At 42.3% G+C, this 21356-nt stretch overlaps 1 protein-coding gene across 8 annotated transcripts in view; it reads left to right on the top strand.

The window, feature by feature from the left end:
- Positions 1–21356, top strand: part of mtmr14 (myotubularin related protein 14) — a 146477-nt gene that overhangs the window by 119571 nt on the left and 5550 nt on the right. For 6 of the 8 annotated variants that reach the window (XM_077603610.1, XM_077603611.1, XM_077603612.1 and 3 more), the window contains 2 exons: positions 1493–1699; positions 1846–2020. In XM_077603610.1, coding sequence (XP_077459736.1) covers positions 1493–1699; positions 1846–2020 — 382 coding nt within the window. Of the gene's footprint in view, positions 1–1492; positions 1700–1845; positions 4421–21356 lie in introns of those variants that run through there. The other 2 variants (XM_077603617.1, XM_077603614.1) reach the window with 2 other exon arrangements.

A 21356-nucleotide genomic window follows, 5' to 3' on the forward strand; every position in this document is an offset into this window, starting at 1 on the left:
ATTTGGACAGTAAGGGGCAGTATACATGGAAGAACACAGCATTCGAAGACAAACCTTTTGCCACCCACAGTAAAATTTGGTGGTGGTTCCATCATGCTGTGAGGCTGTGTGGCCGGTGAAGGTACTGGTGATCTAGTCAAAGTTGAAAGTCACACGGAATCCAGTCAGTATCAGCAGAACAATGGAACAATGTTTAAGAATCTGTGACAAAGTTGAAGTTGCACCGTGGCTGGATACTTAAACAAGACAACGACCCTTAACACTGCTCAAATTCTACTAAGGCATTTATGCAGAGGAACAAGTACAACGTTCTGGAATTACCATATCAGTCCCCAGACCTGAACATTATTGAAAATCGTGGTGAAATTTAAAGCGGGCTGTCCATGCAAATCTGGCTGAACTGGAGATGTTTTGTAAAGAAGAATGGTCAAAAATACCTTTGACCAGAATCCAAACCCTCATTGGAAGCGCTTAGAGGCTGTTATTTCTGTAAAAGGACGATCTACTAAATATTGATTTAATTTTTCTGTTGGGGTGCCCAAATTTATGCACCTGCCTACTTTTGTTTAAGTAATTATTGTACATTCTGTAAATCCTATAAATTTAATTTAACTTCTCATATCAATGTGATTGTCTGCTATGTGATATATTTAACTGAAATTGCTGATCCAAACAACCAATATTTTACAGTACTCCCTCGAATATCCCGGATCTTGTAGACAAGACATAGCCGCGATAATCGAAAAACCTCAAAGTAGGATCACCTCTCGCGCCTATATAAAAATACAAGTACAGAAGAACAATTGTCAAGAAGTGAAGTTGTCAAACTCAGCGATAGACTGGGAGATCGCGATCGACGTATTAGCACCGCTAGTTTAGGGGATAGTATTAAAGATCGTGGAACAGATTATGCTAATACAATGTAAAATGTGCCTTTACTTGTGAAAAATCCAAATTACAAAAAAACTTCTGGAACCAATTAATTCCGTAAGTAGAGGTACCACTGTATTTGAAATGGACATATGAGAGAATTTTTTTTAGCACGGCTGAAAATAGTCTTTGCTTGTCAGCATTGCTTACGTCTTCAGTTGATTATTCTTATTGTTATTATTTTATTTTTTTATTTTCCAACCATTTTTTTAAAGGCAAGTTTATAAAATTGCCTATCAAAATTTCTGAACGTTATATTTTTCCATTACATTTCATAGGGTTACGAGGGAGTTGTCTTATTTCTTACTATATGACAGAACAACAAAAACATTTTTCAAATCATATTTTATATTGCATTTTTTAAGTAAAGTAACAGATACTTTCATAATTGAATAACAAAAGTAATGTTGTTACTTTTTCAGAGAAGTAACTATAACTCTTTATTTTCAAAAGCAAAATTTGATTATTGTTGGTATGTTGATCTTTTAATTGAGTTAATTTTAGTTGTCCATTAGTAGAGTCGATAAAACAATGAGTAATGCTGACTGATTTTTACCCGCAGGTTTGCTGCAGACTACACTAGGTCAGGTACTTCTCTGTCTACAGAATATGGTAGTTGGCAAATCGTGTCTGGTTGTGGGAGCATCCATGATCGTCCGTCTTTCCAGCAACCTCTGTCTTCGTTCTCTTTTACATCATCTGCCTTGGATGCTCCATACGACCCCCCCCTTCCCTTCAACTTGCAGGAGCAAGGGCTCAACAGAAGGATGTGAGTAAAGCTATCATACTTTTCTTTCTGAAGAGTCAATACAACTAAAATTACTTAACTCCATGATATCGCACAGATCTGAGAGATCAACATAGTGCACACATGCCAGCAGGTCCAAAGCTTCTCTCTGACTCTTCCCTATGTAGGTGTCCCTACCGCTCAGAACGTCAAGCCCGTTTAGAAGCTGTGCGGGAAATCTTCCTGGCAGCCTACAGCTCTACTGTGGGTCTGAAGTCTGCAATGTACAGTCCCTCTGGCGCCATCACAGGCCTTCTTGAGCAGTTCGCGCGAGGTGTAGGCCTAAGAAGTACCAACGCCCTTGTATGAACCCCTTTTAATGTCATTGCTGAGATCTCTGCTTTTTGTAAAAAAAAATCAACAAGTGGGACACAATTGTGAAGTGGAAAAACATTTATTGGATATTTTAAACTTTTTTAACAAATGAAAACCTGAAAAGTGGGGCGTGCAATATTATTTGGCCCCCTTGCATTAATACTGTAACTGCATTAATACGTTGTAGCTGCTTGTCGCTTGGGGTATGTCTCAGTTTTGGACATCGAGAGACTGATATTGTTGCCCATTCATCCATGCAAAACAGCTCGAGCTCAACCAACCATTCCGTTGTAGATTTGAGTTTTGGATCACTGTCCTGTTGGAAGATAAATCTCCATATCAGTCTAAGGTATTTTCCAGACTCCAACAGGGTTTCTTCCAGAATAGTCCTGTATTTGGCTCCATTCATCTTGGATTGGATAACTTTATTCATCCCGTATTCGGGAAATTTCATTGTGACAGTAGCAGAGGGTGATTAGACAGAACAACAAAGCAAAAGCAGAAAGTACAAAACAAATCAAAGTAAATGGGATCATTAAGAATCACCAAATCAAATCATTAAGACAGAAAAGCAGCAAAAACACAAAACGAGCAAGAGTGGACGGAGCTACCGCCGCCGGCTGCCACTTGAACGGCGCCATCTTGGTTGCGGTAGCTAAAACAGATACAGACTCAAAAATACGTTGTAAAGTTGGACAAAAAACTGGAACCACACACAGGAAGTCTTCCACAAGATGGGGAACTTCTGCAGACTGTGACCGAGGTAGAGAATATGCAGAGTCACTCTTCCAAGCTTATCCGCACAGTTCCTCAGTAGTCTGGAGCTGAAGACAACAGCAGCAGAGCAGGACTCCGCTTCCGGCCTGGTAAGCGCCGACAGCTCTTCCATCTTATCCCATGATGGAATGGTTGGTCAGAAGCGTTGCTTCTTCTCCCGGCACTTTTGTCCAGCTCCGAATTTCCAGCGGGATTGAGGTGTTGCTCCTTCTGCTGCGTATTGTAAAAGCTAGTCCCATGTGTATGACAGCATAGGCATGGCTGATGGTTCCAAAAAAGAAGTGGCAGAAAGAAGCCAGGCTAACAGAACAAAGAAAGTTGTAAAAACATTAAAGTAAAAAGTACAAAGTAAAGGAAAAAGGAATGTATTAAAAAATATTAAAATGTAATTTAAAAAAAGATAGAAGGGCTGTAAAACACGAAAAACAAATAAGAGTGGACAGAGCTACTGCCACTGGCTTCCGCGTGACGGCGCCATCTTGGAAAAAAAAATATTCACATCAATTTTACCAATCTTCTCTGTCCCCGTTGAAGAAAACCAGGCCAAAATCATGAGGCTGCCGCCACCATATTTGACAGTGGGGATGGTGTGTTCAGGGTGATAGGCTGTGTTGCTTTTACGCCAAACATATTGTTTTGCATTGTGACCCCAGAGCACCTGCTTCCATAAGTTTAGTGTATCTTCCAGGTGGCTTTTGAGAAACTTTAAATGAGACTTTTAATGGATATCTTTGAAAAACGGCTTTTCTCTTGACACTTCCATCAAGGCCAGATTTGTGCAGTCTGACTGATTGTTGTCTTATGGACAGACTCGTACCTCAAATGTAGATCTCTGCGGTTCATCCAGAATGATCTTGGGCCTCTTGGCTGCCTCTCTCATCAGTCTTCTCCTTGTTTGAGGTTAAAGTTTAGAGTGACAGCTGGGTATTGGTAGAGTTGCAGAGGTGTGATACTCCATCCATTTCAATAAGATTGCTTACACTGTGCTCCTTGTTTAAACATTGGAAAATATTTTCAACACAGCAGTTGCATTTTTACGAAGACATGATTACAAGGGTCGATTCTATTATCGGTCAACATTGGGTCGTTCAAGAGATCCTCATTGAACTTGAACTGGAGTGAGTTTGCTGTACTGAAAGTAAAGCGTCTGGATAATATTCCACTTCATGATTGTGTCCCACTTGTTCTTGATTCTTAACAAAATATTTAATTTTATCTCTATGTTTGAAGCCTGAAATGTGGTGAAATGTTGAAAAGTTCAAAGGGGAAAATACTTTCACAAGGCACTGTAACTTGTGGATTATGATCAAGTGCCAAACATCCCCTTAAAAACTTTACATATAATTGTTAATTTTGTTTTCGTTGAAATATTATGGGGGCACTAAACCAAGAGCAATGACTATATAAATGTTTTAAATACCAATTTTTTTGAAGCGCCATAAAGCCATATACAGTTGTATCAAAAAGTTTGGGGCACCCCTGATCATTTTTTAGATTTTCCTTTATAAATCATTGGTTGTTTGGATCAACAATTTCAGTTAAATATATCATGTAGCATACAAATACAGTGATATTTGAAACGTGAAATAAAGTTTATAGGATTTACAGAAAGTGTGTAATAATTACTTAAGCAAAAGAAAGCTGGTGAATGAATTTGGGAACCCTAATAGAAAAATTATAATATTTAGTAGATCCTCCTTTTGCAGAAATAACAGCCTCTAAATCAGTACAGTGGTACCTCTACATACGATCTTAATTCGTTCCGGGACTGAGCTCGTATGTGGATCTTCTCGTAACTCGAACGAACGTTTCCCATTGAAATGAACTAAAAACAAATTAATTCGTTCCAACCCTCTGAAAAAACACCAAAAACAGGATATTGGATTGGAAAAAATGTTTTATTTCTTCTAATTTGCCATCTATTAACAAAGTAACACGTAACTAGTGGTTTAATAGTAATAAAATGTGTTTAATAGAACTAAAATTAGACGGATTTCGCGGAGGGTACAGAGAGGGACATAGAGACAGGCGGGGGGGTGGACTTTCCACGGCAACGCACTCGTAACAGAACAAACAAATTTAAATTAACTTGTATTAATATATACAGACACACTCAAACGTATGTTTAATGTAACTTTACACAAAACTGAATTCTAATTCTGAAATGTTTTTATTTGTTTTACCTTTGTTCTCCGGGTTGACTAAACCCGGACGTTCAGCGAGAGTTTTTAAAAGGAACGCATCAAGGGTTGTTTGTTTTTTCCTCCCCTTCAAAATAATTCGAAAATGACGTGCACAAATGTCCTCACAATACGATAACGCGCGACCACTTGCCAGCTTGTCATGGTGCCTCTTTTCTACAAAATCAGAAAACTCTTGCCAATTCGCTAGCGTGTCTGTGATATTCTTTGTAGCCAGGCGGCCCCCCTCCTCCACCTACTCCTCGCTACTGAGTTCCCACAACATCTCCAAATGTTCACTCTCCTGGAGCTCGATTAAATCCTGTCATCAGTTCTTCGTGGGGCTCGGCGATTAGATCATTCACATCTGCCTCCTTAACCTCCAGCCCCAAGGAATTTCCAAGTGACACGATATCATCCATGACAACGAGCAAGCTCTGTGACACGTACCCCACTCTCATATTTTTCAATTATTTCGCGCTTAATGTTGATTGTCAACGTTCGCCTTTTCTTTGCACAACTCTTCATTCCACCTGTTTGCTTTGGATCCATTGTTGTTCACTTTGTATTATGCATTGACTAACGGGGAAAAAAACACGGGAAGATGGAAGCTCCGACCAGTGCTCGTAGATATCTGTTATACACGAAAGAGATGCGGCAAAAAAGACTGCGCTACAATGATAAACAGCCTCTCATGTCTTGGCCACCTGGCTTTCTCGCATCTCATAGTCATCATAGGCGCCGTTCAAAGCGGCTGCTAGTTGCAGTGGCTCCCTAAACCCTCACTCGTATTCCGTGTTTTTAGGGCTTTTTTAGAGCTTTTTTATCCTTTATTTTTACATTTTATTGTCTCTTAAGATTTTACTTGTTACTTTGCTTTATATATTTTATTCCAAACTTTAATGTTTTAAAACTTTACTTTCAAGAGTTTATCTTTGCGAAATCTGGACATTATATTTTTCACCAACTCAGCCATGCCTCCGCTGTTTTACACAAAGGATCAGCTGTTAGCGCTACGCAACACCTGGATTCCCCTGGACCTGGACCTCCCCGCGGAGTTAAAGAGGAAGAGAAGAGGATGCAGAGCTGGACGAAAATGTCAGGAGAGAAAGCGACGCTTCAGACCCAGCGTTCCATCTATTATTATGGGGAACGTAAGATCTCTCCCCAATAAGATGGAAGAGCTAACGGCGCTGACCAAACAACAACAACAATGTCGGAACATCTGCATTATGTGCTTCACGGAGACCTGGCTGAATGAACTAATTCCGGACTCTCGTCTCCTTGGATGGCTTTCAGCTGGTGAGGGCGGACAGGGATGCTGAGGAGAGCGGTAGGAAGAAAGGCTGGGGACTAGCTGTTTTTATTAATAGTAGATGGTGCAGCCCGGGCATATTACTGTGAAGGAGCTACTCTGCACTCGAGATATCGAGCTAGTAGCTGTTAGCATCAGGCCGTTTTACATCCCCCGGGAGTTCTCACACGTTATCGTAATAACTGCGTATATACGTCCCTCGGCCGATGCGGCAGTCGCCCGCGAGCTGCTTCAAGCCACTGTGTCCCGGCTGCAAACGTCACAACCCCAGTCTCTCCTTATCTCTGGTGATTTTAACCATGCTCCCTTGGCTTCTACTCTCCCCACCTTCACTCAGTATGTGAAGTGCCACACCAGGGAACAAAAAACTCTGGACCTGCTGTATGCCAACACAAAGGAGGCATACAGCTCAGTCCCCCTCCCTCCACTGGGCCGCTCAGACTACAACCTGGTCCATCTGATCCCCACCTACATCCCTATGGTGAGGAAAATAAAACCTACCACGAGGATCATACAAAGATGGACCGAGGAGACCAGCATGGTACTGAGGGACTGTTTTGAGACCACTGACTGGGAGGTGCTGTGCAATTCACATGGTAAAGACATTGACAGCTTGACCCACTGCATCACAGATTATATTAACTTCTGTGTTGAGAAAATTGTACCCTCCAAGAAGGTCCGTTGTTTCTCCAACAACAAGCCGTGGGTCACCAGGGATCTAAGGGCCCTCCTGAACAAGAAGAAGAGGGCTTTTAGGTCTGGGAAGAAGGAGAGTCTGAAAATGGTCCAGAAGGAGCTGAAGAGAGAGATAAGGAAGGGAAAGACCATCTACAGGAGGAAGATGGAGAACCAACTCCAGAGAGGCAACACCAAAGAGGTCTGGAGGAGTTTGAGGACCATTTCGGGCCATGGAGGGAACAGTGAGAGAGACCCGGAGTCCGGCGGCAGGGAGTGCGCCAATAAACTGAATCAGTTCTTTAACAGATTCAGTCATGCCCCCACTCCCCTGACCCCCCAGACCAGAAGCAACGCTCCCCCCTCGTTCTCCTCCTCTTCCTCCCCCTCTTCCACCGGCCTCTGCATTACTGTCAATCAGGTGATAAAACAGCTAAAGAAGATCGAGGCAAGGAAGGCTACCGGTCCAGACGGCCTCAGCTCCAGACTACTGAGAGAGTGTGCGGATCAGCTTGGTAAAGTGATTCTGCATATTTTCAACCTCAGCCTCAGTCTACAGAAGGTCCCCACCTTGTGGAAAACTTCCTGTCTGGTCCCAGTTCCTAAGACTGCGTACCCCAGGGAGCCAAACCACTTCAGGCCGGTAGCATTAACCTCTCACCTGATCAAGACATTGGAGAGAATCATCCTCAATCACCTCAGCCCCCTGATGAATGCAGAGCTGGACCCTCTGCAGTTCGCCTATCATCCAGGCATTGGTGTGGAAGATGCTACCACCTACCTGATACACAGGTCTCTTTCACACCTGGAGAACACGGGAAGCACGCTGAGAATTATGTTTTTTGACCTCTCCAGTGCGTTCAACACCATTCAGCCGGTCCTACTGAGAGGGAAACTGGAAGAGGCTGGAGTAAGGAACCACCTAGCCGCATGGATCATCGACTTCCTCACTGACAGACCACAATATGTGAGACTCCAGGACTGTACGTCTGATGTGGTAGCTTGCAGCACGGGGGCCCCACAAGGCACAGTGCTCTCTCCACTCCTCTTCTCCCTCTACACATCGGACTTCAAACACAATACAGACACCTGCCACCTCCAGAAGTTCTCTGACGACACCGCTATTGTTGGACGAGTGACGGACGGGAACGACCTGGAGTACAGGGGAGTGATCACAGCCTTTGTTGACTGGTGTAGGCAAAACCACCTCTACATCAACACCAGTAAGACAAAGGAAATGGTCATCGATTTTCGGAGGAATCCTCAACAGACCACTCAGGTGAACATCCAGGGTACAGACATTGAAATCGTGGAGAATTTTAAGTACCTGGGTGTTCACCTCAACAACAAACTAGATTGGTCCACAAACATAGATGCCCTGTACAAAAGGGGCCAGAGCCGCCTCTACCTACTGAGGAGTCTACGGTCCTTTGGAGTGTGCAGGACACTGCTGAGGACTTTCTATGACACTGTGGTGGCATCTACAGTGTTTTATGCAGTGCTCTGTTGGGGGTGCGGGAGCACGGAGAGGGACAGGAACAGGCTGAATAAGCTGGTCAGGAGGGCCAGCTCCGTTCTGGGCTGTCCTTTGGACTCTGTGGAGGAAGTGGGAGAGCGGAGGATGCTGACCAGGACAATGTCCATCATGGACAGCACCTCCCACCCCCTGCATGAGTCTGTGGAGTCCCTCCGAAGCTCCTTTAGCAATAGACTGCGGCACCCTCATTGCAGGAAGGAGCGCTTCCGCAGATCCTTCCTCCCATCAGCTGTCAGGCTCTTTAACAAAAAAATGGCTGAGTGTTAAGACCTACCGTATGCATGCATGTACATTTATGTGTATGTATGTATATGTGCTAAGCAACACGCTTATTTATTTATATATTTATTCATGTATTTATTTCTTGACCTACTTATTACCTATCTATTTATGTCTAAAATGCCTTTCCTATTCCTGCATCCTCACCCTCTTGCTACTGTGACAATGAAATTTCCCGAATACGGGATGAATAAAGTTATCCAATCCAATCTCGAAATTTTTCTCGTATCTAGAGATAATTATTTGCTCGAAATTTTCCTCGTATCTCGAGCTGCTCGTATGAAGAGGTGCTTGTATGTAGAGGTACCACTGTAGTTCTTAACCTGGGTTCAATTGAACCCAAGGAGTTTGGTGAGTCGGTCTCAGGTGTTCGATGGAGCCACTGCCATGGAGGTCAAGACACATCGACTCATCATGTCTACTCACGATATCATGCCCCGCTTGACCATTACTGGCCGTCCACTCTTGCTCGTTTTGTGTTTTTGCTGCTTTTCTGTCTTAATGATTTGACTTGGTGATTCTCAAACATCCCATTTACTTTGTACTTTGTGCTTTTGCTTTGTTTTTCTGTCGAATCACCCTCTTGCTACTGCCACAATGAAATTTCTCGAATACGGGATGAATAAAGTTATCCAATCCAATCCAAATGATCACGTGACATTGCTTGGCCAATCAGGGCTGCCCGGAATTTATAGATCTTGAATTTGAAAAAAATCATACAGTAATACCTTGACATGCGAGTGCCTCGACATAGGAGGAATTTGAGATACATGTAAAATTCCGAGCCAATATTTACCTTGAGATACGAGACAAATTTTGAGATACGAGCATTCGAGAAAGCCATGTGGCCAGGCCGCGAGAGGCTGCTTATGATTTCAGCGCACTGTTTCGCAGCATCTCCCTCGTTCAAAGATTTCTACGAGCACTGGGCGGAGCGCTGCATTTTTTTCCCGTGTTTTTTTTTTTTGCGTTAGTCAATGCAGAAATAAGGGAAACACAATGGGTCCAAAGCAAGCCGGTGCCCATGAACGGTAGTGCGAAGAAAAGGCGTGTGATGAGAATCGATATTAAGCACGAAATACGTGTGACTGAGTTGGCTCGCCAATACGTATGGAGAAGCAGGAAGTCCACCTCGAAAGCCACGGTGGAATACATTAACCTCTTTGCCTTTGTTATTGCACCAGAAGGTTTAAATTTAGTGTAACATAAGATTAAAACCTGTTTTAATTGTGTGTGTATAGAAATCTAAGTTCATTAAAGTTAAATTTAAAGTTTGTTACGTTACGAGCGCATCGGTCAAGTCTCTCTCTCTCTTCTCTTTCTCTCTCTTCCATCCGCGAACTCCCCATTGTATTGAATAATGCTTCATTTTATTATTAAACATCATAACCACTAGTTATTTGTTACTCTGTTAGTAGATGGTGAAATACAACCAATAAAAATATTTTTCCATTGTAAATTCCTGTTTTTGGGTGTTTTATTTCAGAGAGTGGGAACAAATTAATTTGTATTTAGTTCATTTCTGTTGGAATAATGATTAATACCCTTAAATCATTATTAGTAATATTTAATTAAAATTGGAAGACATCTTTCAACACAACTGCTTACAACTTGCAAGGAGAAATCACTCCCAACGCGTCTTCGTTCGCAAGAGGATTCTGACGAGCGGCATACTCTTCGGTCCATTTAGCGGCACATAACCAAAACATTCAAAGGTAATCTGATTTAAACAATTGCATAACCAAAAACAACTGTCTCAACTGTTTTGAACAATTGTATAAGCTTAGCCGAATAACATCATAAAGGTTATAAAAACAACTGTCACAACAATCTGTTTTTATCGGAATACCTGCGTAAGAATTTGCACAATAAGCATAAAAAGTGGCCCGAGCGGATCGTAAATCAAAACAACGGCATTAGAATTTGCACCAGTAAGCATAATAATTTCATGAATTAATTCATAGCCTTATTACTTATTAAAAATGCTTACAACACATATAGAAACATTCCATAATAAATCCAACAATTTCTATGGGAAATGTTGATTTGAGATACAAGTAAATCGACATACGAGCTCAGTCCCAGAACGCATTAAGCTTGTTTCTCAAGGTATGACTGTATTTTATTTCCCACTAAATTAGGGTTCAGTGAAAGCGCATATGAAACTGGTGGGCTTCGGTGAATGCGCATATGAAACTGGTGGGCTTCGGTGAATGCGCATATGAAACTGGTGGGTTTTGGTAGCTGCAACAAGGTTAATAACCACTGATCTTAATGCTTCCTATAGCTTCCAATGAGGGTCTGGATTCTGTTTGAAGGTGTACACCATTCTTCATTACAAAACATTTCCAGTAAGTCAGATTTGATGGTTTCCGAGGGTACACGGTCGATTGGTCGCCGGTCTTTTGGTCGCCGGTCTTTTGGTCGCCGGTCTTTTGGTCGCCGGTCTTTTGGTCGCCGGTCTTTTGGTCGCAGGTCTTTTGGTCGCCCGGTCTTTTGGTCGCGGTTTGGTCGCCCAAATGATGTCCTGCTGCCATCTACTGTCAATTTATTAAAAAGAAGACAAAGCAAATTCACAGATGGTATTTTTATTGAAGCAGTAAAACTTACAAATTCTAGCAACCTTCATTCTCTCTGGGAGAAATAAGAGCACTCATTTAACACATCGGCTGCTGCCATCAACTGTCATTGGTGTCCAATGAACCTTCATTCTCTCTGGGAGAACTTGCAATGTTGAAATACTTTAGATCAGGGGTCCCCAAACTTTTTCCTGTGAGGGCCACATAACTTTTCCCTTCTCTGATGGGGGGCCGGTGTCAGTTTGTAACAGAAAAAGTGTGACGATGGTAGGGAAGCTTAAAATTTTTATTGTTTTCCAGAAAGCCACACATAACCAAATAACCCTTTCCAGGTTCTTTAAAGAAAAAAAGTCAGGAAACAAATAATAACACTATTAATGAAATAAATAATAACTAAATAACCCTCTCTGAGTTCTTCACAGAAAAAACAGGAAATAAATAACACTATTTATGAAATAAATAATAACTAAATAACTCTCTCTGGGTTCTTCATAGAAAAAAAAAGCCATGGAACATTAACTTTCTGTTGTGCCATGCACAATCTTCTCCCTTTGTTCTGAAGTTTATGCACGACACCACAACCGTCATTACAGAATCCCACATCAACATTTTGCAGCACAGTGCTTGCTGGTGAATTTGGCAGTGGACTCGTAGCGGGGCGGTGAGCAATGTTCCCTCTAATTTTTCGTTGGTCTGAGCAGAAAGTCAACCTCCCTGAGCGCACTGAGTACCAGTGTGAGCGACATCATCGGTACTCGGATGATTCGCCTAAAGACGTTTCGCCGACGGACGTTTGACAGACGGGCAGGTCGCCGAATGGACGTTCCGCCGAACGTTCATTCGGCCTAACGGAGGTTTCGCCGAAACGGGATTCGCGCGCTCGCCCCGCCCCCGGATCGTGTGTGTACAAGTTTTTCAACCTCGGCCCGCGGGCCATATACGGCCCGTTAGGATTTTTAATCCGGCCCGCCGGCGGTGTTGTCCAAATTATAGTAAAAATCAATGTTAGTCTACCATCAATGGCAGCCCGGGAATAAGCACTCTTGGGCGGGCAGATGTAGCAGAACCGAGCCGTAAAATGACAGCAATCGGGTCAAATCCATCCTAAAACAGCATTTAATGATTAAATACAAATACTGGAGCTCTTTGGACATTAGAAACGAGCCCAGGGAAGTGAATTCCTTGGTAAAATGTCGTGATGATATCGCGATGGAGGCAAAAAAACGTCTATATACGTCCATTCGCCAAACGGCTCAAAATGCTCTCAAATTCGGTCAAATCCAGCCGAAAACAGCGTTTAATGATTAAATACAAATACTGGAGCTCTTTGGACATTAGAACCGAGCCCAGGGAAGTGAATTCCTCGGTAAAATGTCGTGATGATATCGCGATGGAGGCAAAAAAATGTCCATATACGTCCATTCGCCAAACGGCTCAAAATGCTCTCAAATTCGGTCAAATCCAGCTGAAAACAGCGTTTAATGATTAAATACAAATACTAGTATTTGTATTTAATCATTAAACGCTGTTTGAACGAACGTTCATTCGGAGACCTGTCCGTCTGTCAAACGTCCGTCGGCGAAACGTCTTTAGGCGAATCATCCGGTCACGACATCATCATTGCTCGCTATGGGCACACCAGTATCACACCTGCCACAAGCAGGTGCATGTCAATGTTCCCTCTAATTTTTCATGTAAAACATGCTGTAAAACACGAAAAACATAAGTGGACAGAGCTACTGCCACTGGCTACCGCTTAAACGGCTCCATCATGAAGAAAGGGGTAAAAAAAAAAATAATAATTAAAAAAAAAAAAAAAATAATAATCCGTTTTTTTTTTTACTGCGCGCCATAGGATTTCTGCTGCGCAGAGAAGACGAGAGTAGTGCGCAATTGCGCACGCGCGCAGCTTAGAGGGAACAGTGGCGGTGAGACCCCTTTTTTCCAACTCCCGGTTCATGCGTCCCATTATTAGACCGCGAGTTTCGCCCACCATGCTAGGAGCCCCGTCAGTCATGATGCTAGCTAGCTTTGACCAGTCCAGGTCCAACTTCTCCATGATTTGGCACACTTTGTAAAAAATATCCTCTCCCGTTGTAGTCCCTTTGAGACTTTGGAGGGCTGCCAGATCCTCGCAAATCTCAAAGTTTGCGCTAACTCCACGAATAAAAATGAGCAGTTGCGCTGTGTCTTGCACGTCCGTGCTTTCATCCAGTGCTAATGAAAAAAAGTCAAATTCTTTCGTCTTCTGCTGCAGCTGGGCATATACATTACTCCCAATTTCTTCAACGCGTCTGGTCATTGTACTCACCGACAGACTTACGGCATTAAATGCATCTTTCTTCTCGTGACACACTTCCTCCACGACAACATCCATACATTTCTTAAAAAACTCTCCGTTAGTGAAAGGCTTACCGTTGCTTGCTATCAGTTTAGCAACCCGAAAGCTGGCCCGAACAGATGCCTGGTTCAGCTGAGCTTGGCGTAGAAATGTAGTCTGCTGAGATAATAGTCCAACTTTTAGCTTTGAGAGTTTGTCTGCTCGTATTTGGCCTTGCACGCTGTCGTACTTGTCTTTGTGACGGGATTCATAGTGCCGGCGAAGATTGTATTATTTGAATACTGCCACCGTCTCTTGACAGATGAGACAAACAGCCTTTTCTTTGCATTGAACAAAAATAATAATCGTTTGTCCACTGCAGGTTAAATACCCTGCATTCTGAATCAATTTTTCTCTTAACTAACCTTTTCGCCATTATTCCGTTCTCAAACAGGTTCAGGTTGCACAGTTTTTATATGCTTGAATAGCATCGCAATAGCGATGGCCCCAGGGCTCCGCCCTCACCTGCGATCATCCAGATGTCTCGCTAACATTCTGCTCGCGCATGCAGCGGTGGAAGTGCCCCATGCGTTAAAGGGAAACACTCTGCCCGCGCGTGTCACCAAAGAAGCAATGCGAAGGCCCGCTTCACTGGGATGATTTGTGAGCTCAGCAGGGGTGCAATGAACCAAACACAAGATTAAAACGTCCCAGTCTTCAAGGCCAAATAGGAAAAAAATCCGATAGCGTCTCTGGCATTGTTCAGAGGGCCGTATCCGGCCCGCGGGCCGTAGTTTGGTGACCCCTGCTTTAGATGGTCATTTTTATCAAACAAATAAGTCTTATAAATAGTCCTCTGAGTTCATTGGACGCCTATGACAGTCGATGGCAGCAGCCGATGTGTTACATGAGTGCTCTTATTTCTCCCAGAGAATGAAGGTTGCTAGAATTTGTAAGTTTTACTGCTTCTTACATAGGTCGGTGTGTGGCCATTTTACCTTGGGTGCTGCCGTCTAAACCTAGTTAAACGTGCTCTGACTGGCCAGACGCGAATAGCCTTGATTTTTTTCGTTTTATTTCTTGTTCGAAAGTGACAACTATTGGAGTAATATGAACCATCGAAAGAATTGAGATATTTTGACATTAGAAGCAATATTGCTGCCACAGCATCTTAAACTTCTGGTAAGAAAATTGTAATTTCTGTAATTCTGTAAAGCAGGGGTCACCAAACTACGGCCCGCGGGCCGGATACGGCCCGCCGGCACATTTGGACCGGCCCTCTGAACAATACCAGAGATGCTATCGGATTTTTTTTTTTTTTTTTTTTTTTTTTTTTTTTTGGGATGCGGCCCGCTGGCACATTTGGACCGGCCCTCTGAACAATACCAGAGACGCTATCGGATTTTTTTTCCTATTTGGCCTTGAAGACTGGGACATTTTAATCTTGTGTTTGGTTCATTGCACCCCTGCTGAGCCCACAAATCATCCCAGTGAAGTGGGGCTTCGCATTGCTTCTTTGGTGACACGCGCGGGGAGAGTGTTTCCCTTTGATGCATGCGGGCATGTCCACCGTTGCATGCACGAGCAGTGTTACCGAGACATCTGGACGATCGCAGGTGAGGGCGGAGCCCTGGGACCATCGCGGACTATTCAAGCATATTAAAACTGCAACCTGTTTGAGAACGGAATAATGGCGAAAAAGTTAGGTGAGAGAAAAATTGATTCAGAATGCAGGATATTTAACCTGGAGTGGACAAACGATTATTTTTTTGTTCAATGCAAAGAAAAGGCTGTTTGTCTCATTTGTCAAGAGAGGGTGGCGGTATTCAAAGAATACAATCTTTGCCGACACTATGAATCCCGTCACAAAGACAAGTACGATAGATTGCAAGGCCAAATACGAGCAGACAAACTCTCAAAGCGAAAAAGTGGACTACTATCTCAGCAGAACCAGGCATCCGTTCGGGCCAGCTTTTGGGTTGCTAAATTGATAGCAAGCAGCGGTAAGCCTTTCACTGACGGAGAGTTTGTTAAGAAATGTATGGATACTGTCGCGGAGGAGGTGTGTCCCGAGAAGAAAGATGCATTTAATGCCGTAAGTCTGTCGGTGAGTACAATGACCAGACGCGTTGAAGAAATCGGGAGTAATGTATATGCCCAGCTGCAGCAGAAGACGAAATAATTTGACTTTTTTTCATTAGCACTGGATGAAAGCACGGACGTGCAAGACACAGCGCAACTGCTCATTTTTATTCGTGGAGTTAGCGCAAACTTTGAGATTTGCGAGGATCTGGCAGCCCTCCAAAGTCTCAAAGGGACTACAACGGGAGAGGATATTTTTTACAAAGTGTGCCAAATCATGGAGAAGTTGGACCTGGACTGGTCAAAGCTAGCTAGCATCATGACTGACGGGGCTCCTAGCATGGTGGCCGAAACTCGCGGTCTATTAATGGGACGCATGAACCGGGAGTTGGAAAAAAGGGGTCTCACCGCCCCGCTACGAGTCCACTGCCAAATTCACCACCAAGCACTGTGCTGCAAAATGTTGACGTGGGATTCTGTAATGACGGTTGTGGTGTCGTGCATAAACTTCAGAGCAAAGGGAGAAGATTGTGCATGGCACAACAGAAAGTTAATGTTCCATGGCTTTTTCTGTTACAAACTGACACCGGCCCCCCGTCAGAGAAGGGAAAAGTTATGTGGCCCTCACAAGAAAAAGTTTGGGGACCCCTGCTGTAAAGGATCAGGTTCTCATCAAGATAGACTTAATATTTTAATATTTTGCATTTACAAAGACAGGCATATTAACGTCCTTATGATATTGACCCTAATAATGTGCTTTTGATTCATACAGTATCTCAGAAATACCACACGTGATGACTTTTCTTAAGATTTTCCCTTAAAAGTATCACATTTGTACTCTATTAAAACCATGAATATGGAGGTGAAATTTGGGAAATCAGGGGACATCTTATACGAGGGAATTTGTAAAATTGAATGATTTTAAGGCAATATTAAGGATGCCGCTTATACACGCGGGTGGCTTATATGTGAGTAAATACGGCAATTTCGTAAGTAGAGGTACGACTATAATGTTATTTTTCTGTTGTGGTGCCCAAATTTATGTATGCACCAGCCTTCTTTTTCCTAGGTAATTATTGCACACTTTCTTTCAATCCTATAAACTTTATTTCACTTCTGAAATATCTCTGTTTGTCTGCTAAATGATATATTTAACTGAAATTGCTGATCTGAACAACCAATGATTTATAAAGGAAAATCTTGAAAATATCAGGGTGCCCAAAAATTTTCATACGACTGTTTGCCATAATTTCTAGAGATCTCAGAAATACGTTATGCATCACAATTTATTGTGTTTGTGGTTCCATTTTCCTTTTTTTTATTGAAAATGCTTCTATACATTCATCTCAGATTTTGGCATTGTTATGAAGAAATTTACACATTAATCTAATTAATCTTTGAAATTATGGGATTCATTCTGTTTTGCAGCACACTACTGCTTTATATTAATTATAACAGACAAGTCACACACACTTTTGCAGATGGAAAAGGATAAGACATGCTTGAAATTAAATTTGCATCATTGTATACCTCTTATTTAAATGGGTATCTTTGATTTATTTTTGCAACAATATGTATACAAGGCTACCTTTCCATTAGATGATGTATCTATCAGGATTATTAGTTTCACATTATTATATATTTGCTTGCAATGAAGAATGCTTTTACTATTAAACTTCGCTCATTATCATTAGAGGATTATTAGTTTCACATCTACATCTACACTTATATATAAATGTAAGTTCGTGTGTGGATGTGTCTGTGTGTGTAGGTTTGTCCGTACCCCCAGTTCTCTGGAACGGGTGGACCGATTTTCATACAAATTTACACGGTTGTACTTTAAACACCAGTGAGTGTTCTGAGCTTGGTTTTGTATCGAAATTCTTCCGATAAGTATCAAAAATCGATAATAAAAAAAATCGGATTTTTTGAAAAATGGTCCAAGGTAGTAATCATGCTTGGACACGCGATGGCGGTGTTACCCAGCTCAAGATACCTTTACATATTTGTATACACGTTGGCTGTGCTATGTATGTAACTCACATTTATCTTTTTCATCTAACCCATTTTTCAAAAGAGATTTTTTTTATAGTGCAACAACTGTCTTCTAATCCTTTCTCATCTAACCCATTTTTCAAAAGATAATTTTTTTATCGCGCAACAACTGTCTTCTAATCCTTTTTAGTGTAACCCATTTTTCAAAAGAGAATTTTTTTATTGGATTGGATTGGATAACTATTCATCCCGTATTCGGGAAATTTCATTGTCACAGTAGCAAGAGGGTGAGAATGCAGATACAGTGGTACCTCGACATACGATCGTAATCCATTCCGAGACTGAGATCGTATGACGAGGTTCTCGTAACTCGAGCGGACGTTTCCCATTGAAATGAATGGAAAACAAATTAATTCGTTCCAACCCTCTGAAAAACACCAAAAACAGGATATTGGATTGGAAAAAATGTTTTATTTCTTCTAATTCCCCATCTATTAACAAAGTAACACATAACTAGTGGTTTAATAGTAATAAAATGTGTTTAATCTAACTAAAATTAGACGGATTTCGCCGAGGGGAGAAAGAGACGCACAAAAGGGGTGGGGGGGCTTCGTTTTTTTTCCCACGACAACGCACTCGTAAACAGAACAAACACTCTGCCCTCACGTTCGCTATCGATGGGCTGTTTGCTGTTGTACTATTCCCTTCAAAATATTCCGAAAATGATGCACACAAATGTCCTCACAATCGGATAACGCACGACCACTTGCCAACGAGAAGCAGTCTTTTATCAGCGATCGCTCCGCTGCTCATGTTGTTGTTGTTGTTAGGCCCAGGCGCCTGATGGGAGCATCGGGGGGCTGGCTCGCGGCTCCCTTTTAGCTTGTAGCATCTGTGGTCGCAACCGCTTTGAACGGCGCCTATGATAGAGTTGCTACCGGGGATGCTATTGAGGGGAGTTGCGAGCCAGTGCCCCTGATGTTCTTATGAGCAGCGAACGAGAAGTAATATAATACTCCTCGTATTAGATAATAATAACAGGAAATGCAGCAGCTGAGCTTACCCACGTATTGATTGTGGGAAAGAGTGCCATTGCCTGTCGGCATTGTGTGCACGAGTATACTTCATTACCCAGAAAGCCCTCTTTTTCCCGCGCATGCGCGTTGTGCGTTTCCTGGTCTGAATAACTCATTCGGTGCTTGTAGATAGTTATACACGAAAGAGATGCAAAAAAGACAGTGCCATGGCCACCTGGCTTGGTCGCATCACGGGCGAATTATTCGATTGAAATTTCCGTCGTAAGACGAGAATATTGTATGACGAGCGGTCGTATGACGAGGTATGACTGTACAGGGAAGGCAATATATATATTTCTTTGTCACAAAAAAACATTCATGAATTTTGGTTCTTTTATGACTTTATTATGGGTTAACAGAAAAAGTGATCAAATCCGCTGGGTCAAAAATACACATACAGCAACACGAATTAGCAATTTTGGTGACTTAGAAAGTTGTCAGTGAAATGAGCTTCATAGCATGGCCTCTTAACTTCTTGTGAGTGATTATGAGTGACTACAGCTGGTGACTTCTCTGAGGCCATTTAAATAGGGCTCATTGGATGCAAACGTCCACAAACGCTACAATGGGAAAGTCAAAGGAGCTCAGGGAGCTTGGACACGCGATAGTGGCGTTTCCCAGCTCAAGATGCCTGTACATACCGTATTTTCACGGCTATATGGCGCATCGTATTTTTAGCTGCAGTGTCAGTAACAAGTGCTATTTCTGTATTTTAAACACACAAAGGACGCACTGTTTTTTAGACGCATATATATTATATATTATATATGGATGAACATTGAAACGCAATAGCGCTGGCTACCGGAAGCAGCCTATTTCCGGGTTCCGGTGCGCAGTGACTGCTGGGATATATAGTTCTTGCACGCTACACCCACACGCTAAAAACACGTTTTTAAAAAGGCAACGGAAGCAAAACTGAGTTAGGTTGTACTTTATTTAGACATTTTACAACTTACTCACGTCATCATCACCCACAAATCCATCAAAGTCCTAATTTTCTGTGTCCGAATTAAACAATTGCCCAAATGAGTCTTTCCAAAACGCCGGGTCCCTTCTGCACTGCTTCCATGCTGCTCGCAACTTTGCTTTGAAAGCCTGTTTGATGCCAATGTCCAGCGGTTGTAGTTCTCAAGCCTCCGGTAATGACGGCAAGCTCCGAGTTAATATATATATATATATATATATATATATATATATAGTTCGCAGTCTAGCTTTGAATGCTCCGTTGACGCCAACATCTAGGAGGAGGATTTCTTTTGTAAATACAGCCGAAATGACGGCGAGCACCAAATTAGTGTGCTCGCCGTCATACTGGGTGTATTGAAGAACTGGGCGTATTAAGAACTCTATATCCCAGCAGTCACTGCGCAGTACTTTATCTACGGGAAAATAGTAGAGTCGGGGGCTGCTTGCCGTAGTTGTCCTATCGACTGATTTATTTTATCGTGATAACAATTTTAGTATTGGTCCATATATAAAGCCCACTGGATTATAAGGCGCTCTGTCTATTTTGGAGAAAATTTTAGACTTTTATGTGCGCCATATAGTCGTGAAAATACGGTAATTGTTTACACGTTTGCTGTGCTATGCGTGTAACTCACATTTTCCTCTTCCATCTAACCCATTTTTCAAACGAGATTTTTTTTATATTGCAACAACAGTCTTCTAAATTTATATATAAATTTAAGTTTGCAAAATCAGCGGCCTCTTAACAGCAAATAAAATCAATAAAATATTTTTAAAAAACGAATGCACTGCGCTCCCCCTCCACCTTTACATCCGCCGGAAATGGCTCCCAGGAAGACCCAGCTCGGACGTCGAACGAGGAAAGCTGCCGCCATTTGAGCCAATTTCGAGTGGACTAAACAAAGAAGAGCCCAAACACCTTGAGCTGCATATGACTTTCAGACCGTCATTTGTTTTGACGTCTCACTTCTGTTTCCACCCCTCCCCTGAGAAATGAGATGTCTATTGTAACTACTGTTCTTTAATTAAATAAACAACAAAAAAGGCGTGTGAGGCCAGAACGGAGCGGGAACATGACATCAATGGTTCGTTCTCCTTGCAAGTAAAAAATCCAGAGGACTGTCTTTTCTCTTTATTTGTGCGTGCATATTGGGAATGCCTATTGGTGAACCGATCATTTATTGATCCTTCGAAGCTGGGAGTCAATATACCAAAGTAATCCAGGCGCTGAGTCTGTCACGTCCTTATCGTCGGACATCGTGGCAAGGAAACATGAATTAGGACCCAATCGCAGGGAAGCAGGCAAGGAGAGGGAAATGAAGCTCAAACAAAAACTTTAATAACTTAGGCAGGTTCTTTAGAATATAACGACTTAGAAATCTGTGGAATATGGAATGTATTTCTCTTGTATTCTTATTTTGTATTCTTAGCATTAGCATCTAGAATAGAATTTTAGTGACACCTACTGGTCAAGGCCTGTCATCACTTTGTATTTAGCGCCTCCGCTTGTTGTTCCCGCCTAAAGTTTGTCTCCGCCTACCTT

The sequence above is a fragment of the Stigmatopora argus genome, chromosome 6 (assembly GCF_051989625.1).
Source record: "Stigmatopora argus isolate UIUO_Sarg chromosome 6, RoL_Sarg_1.0, whole genome shotgun sequence".
NCBI lineage: Eukaryota > Metazoa > Chordata > Actinopteri > Syngnathiformes > Syngnathidae > Stigmatopora > Stigmatopora argus.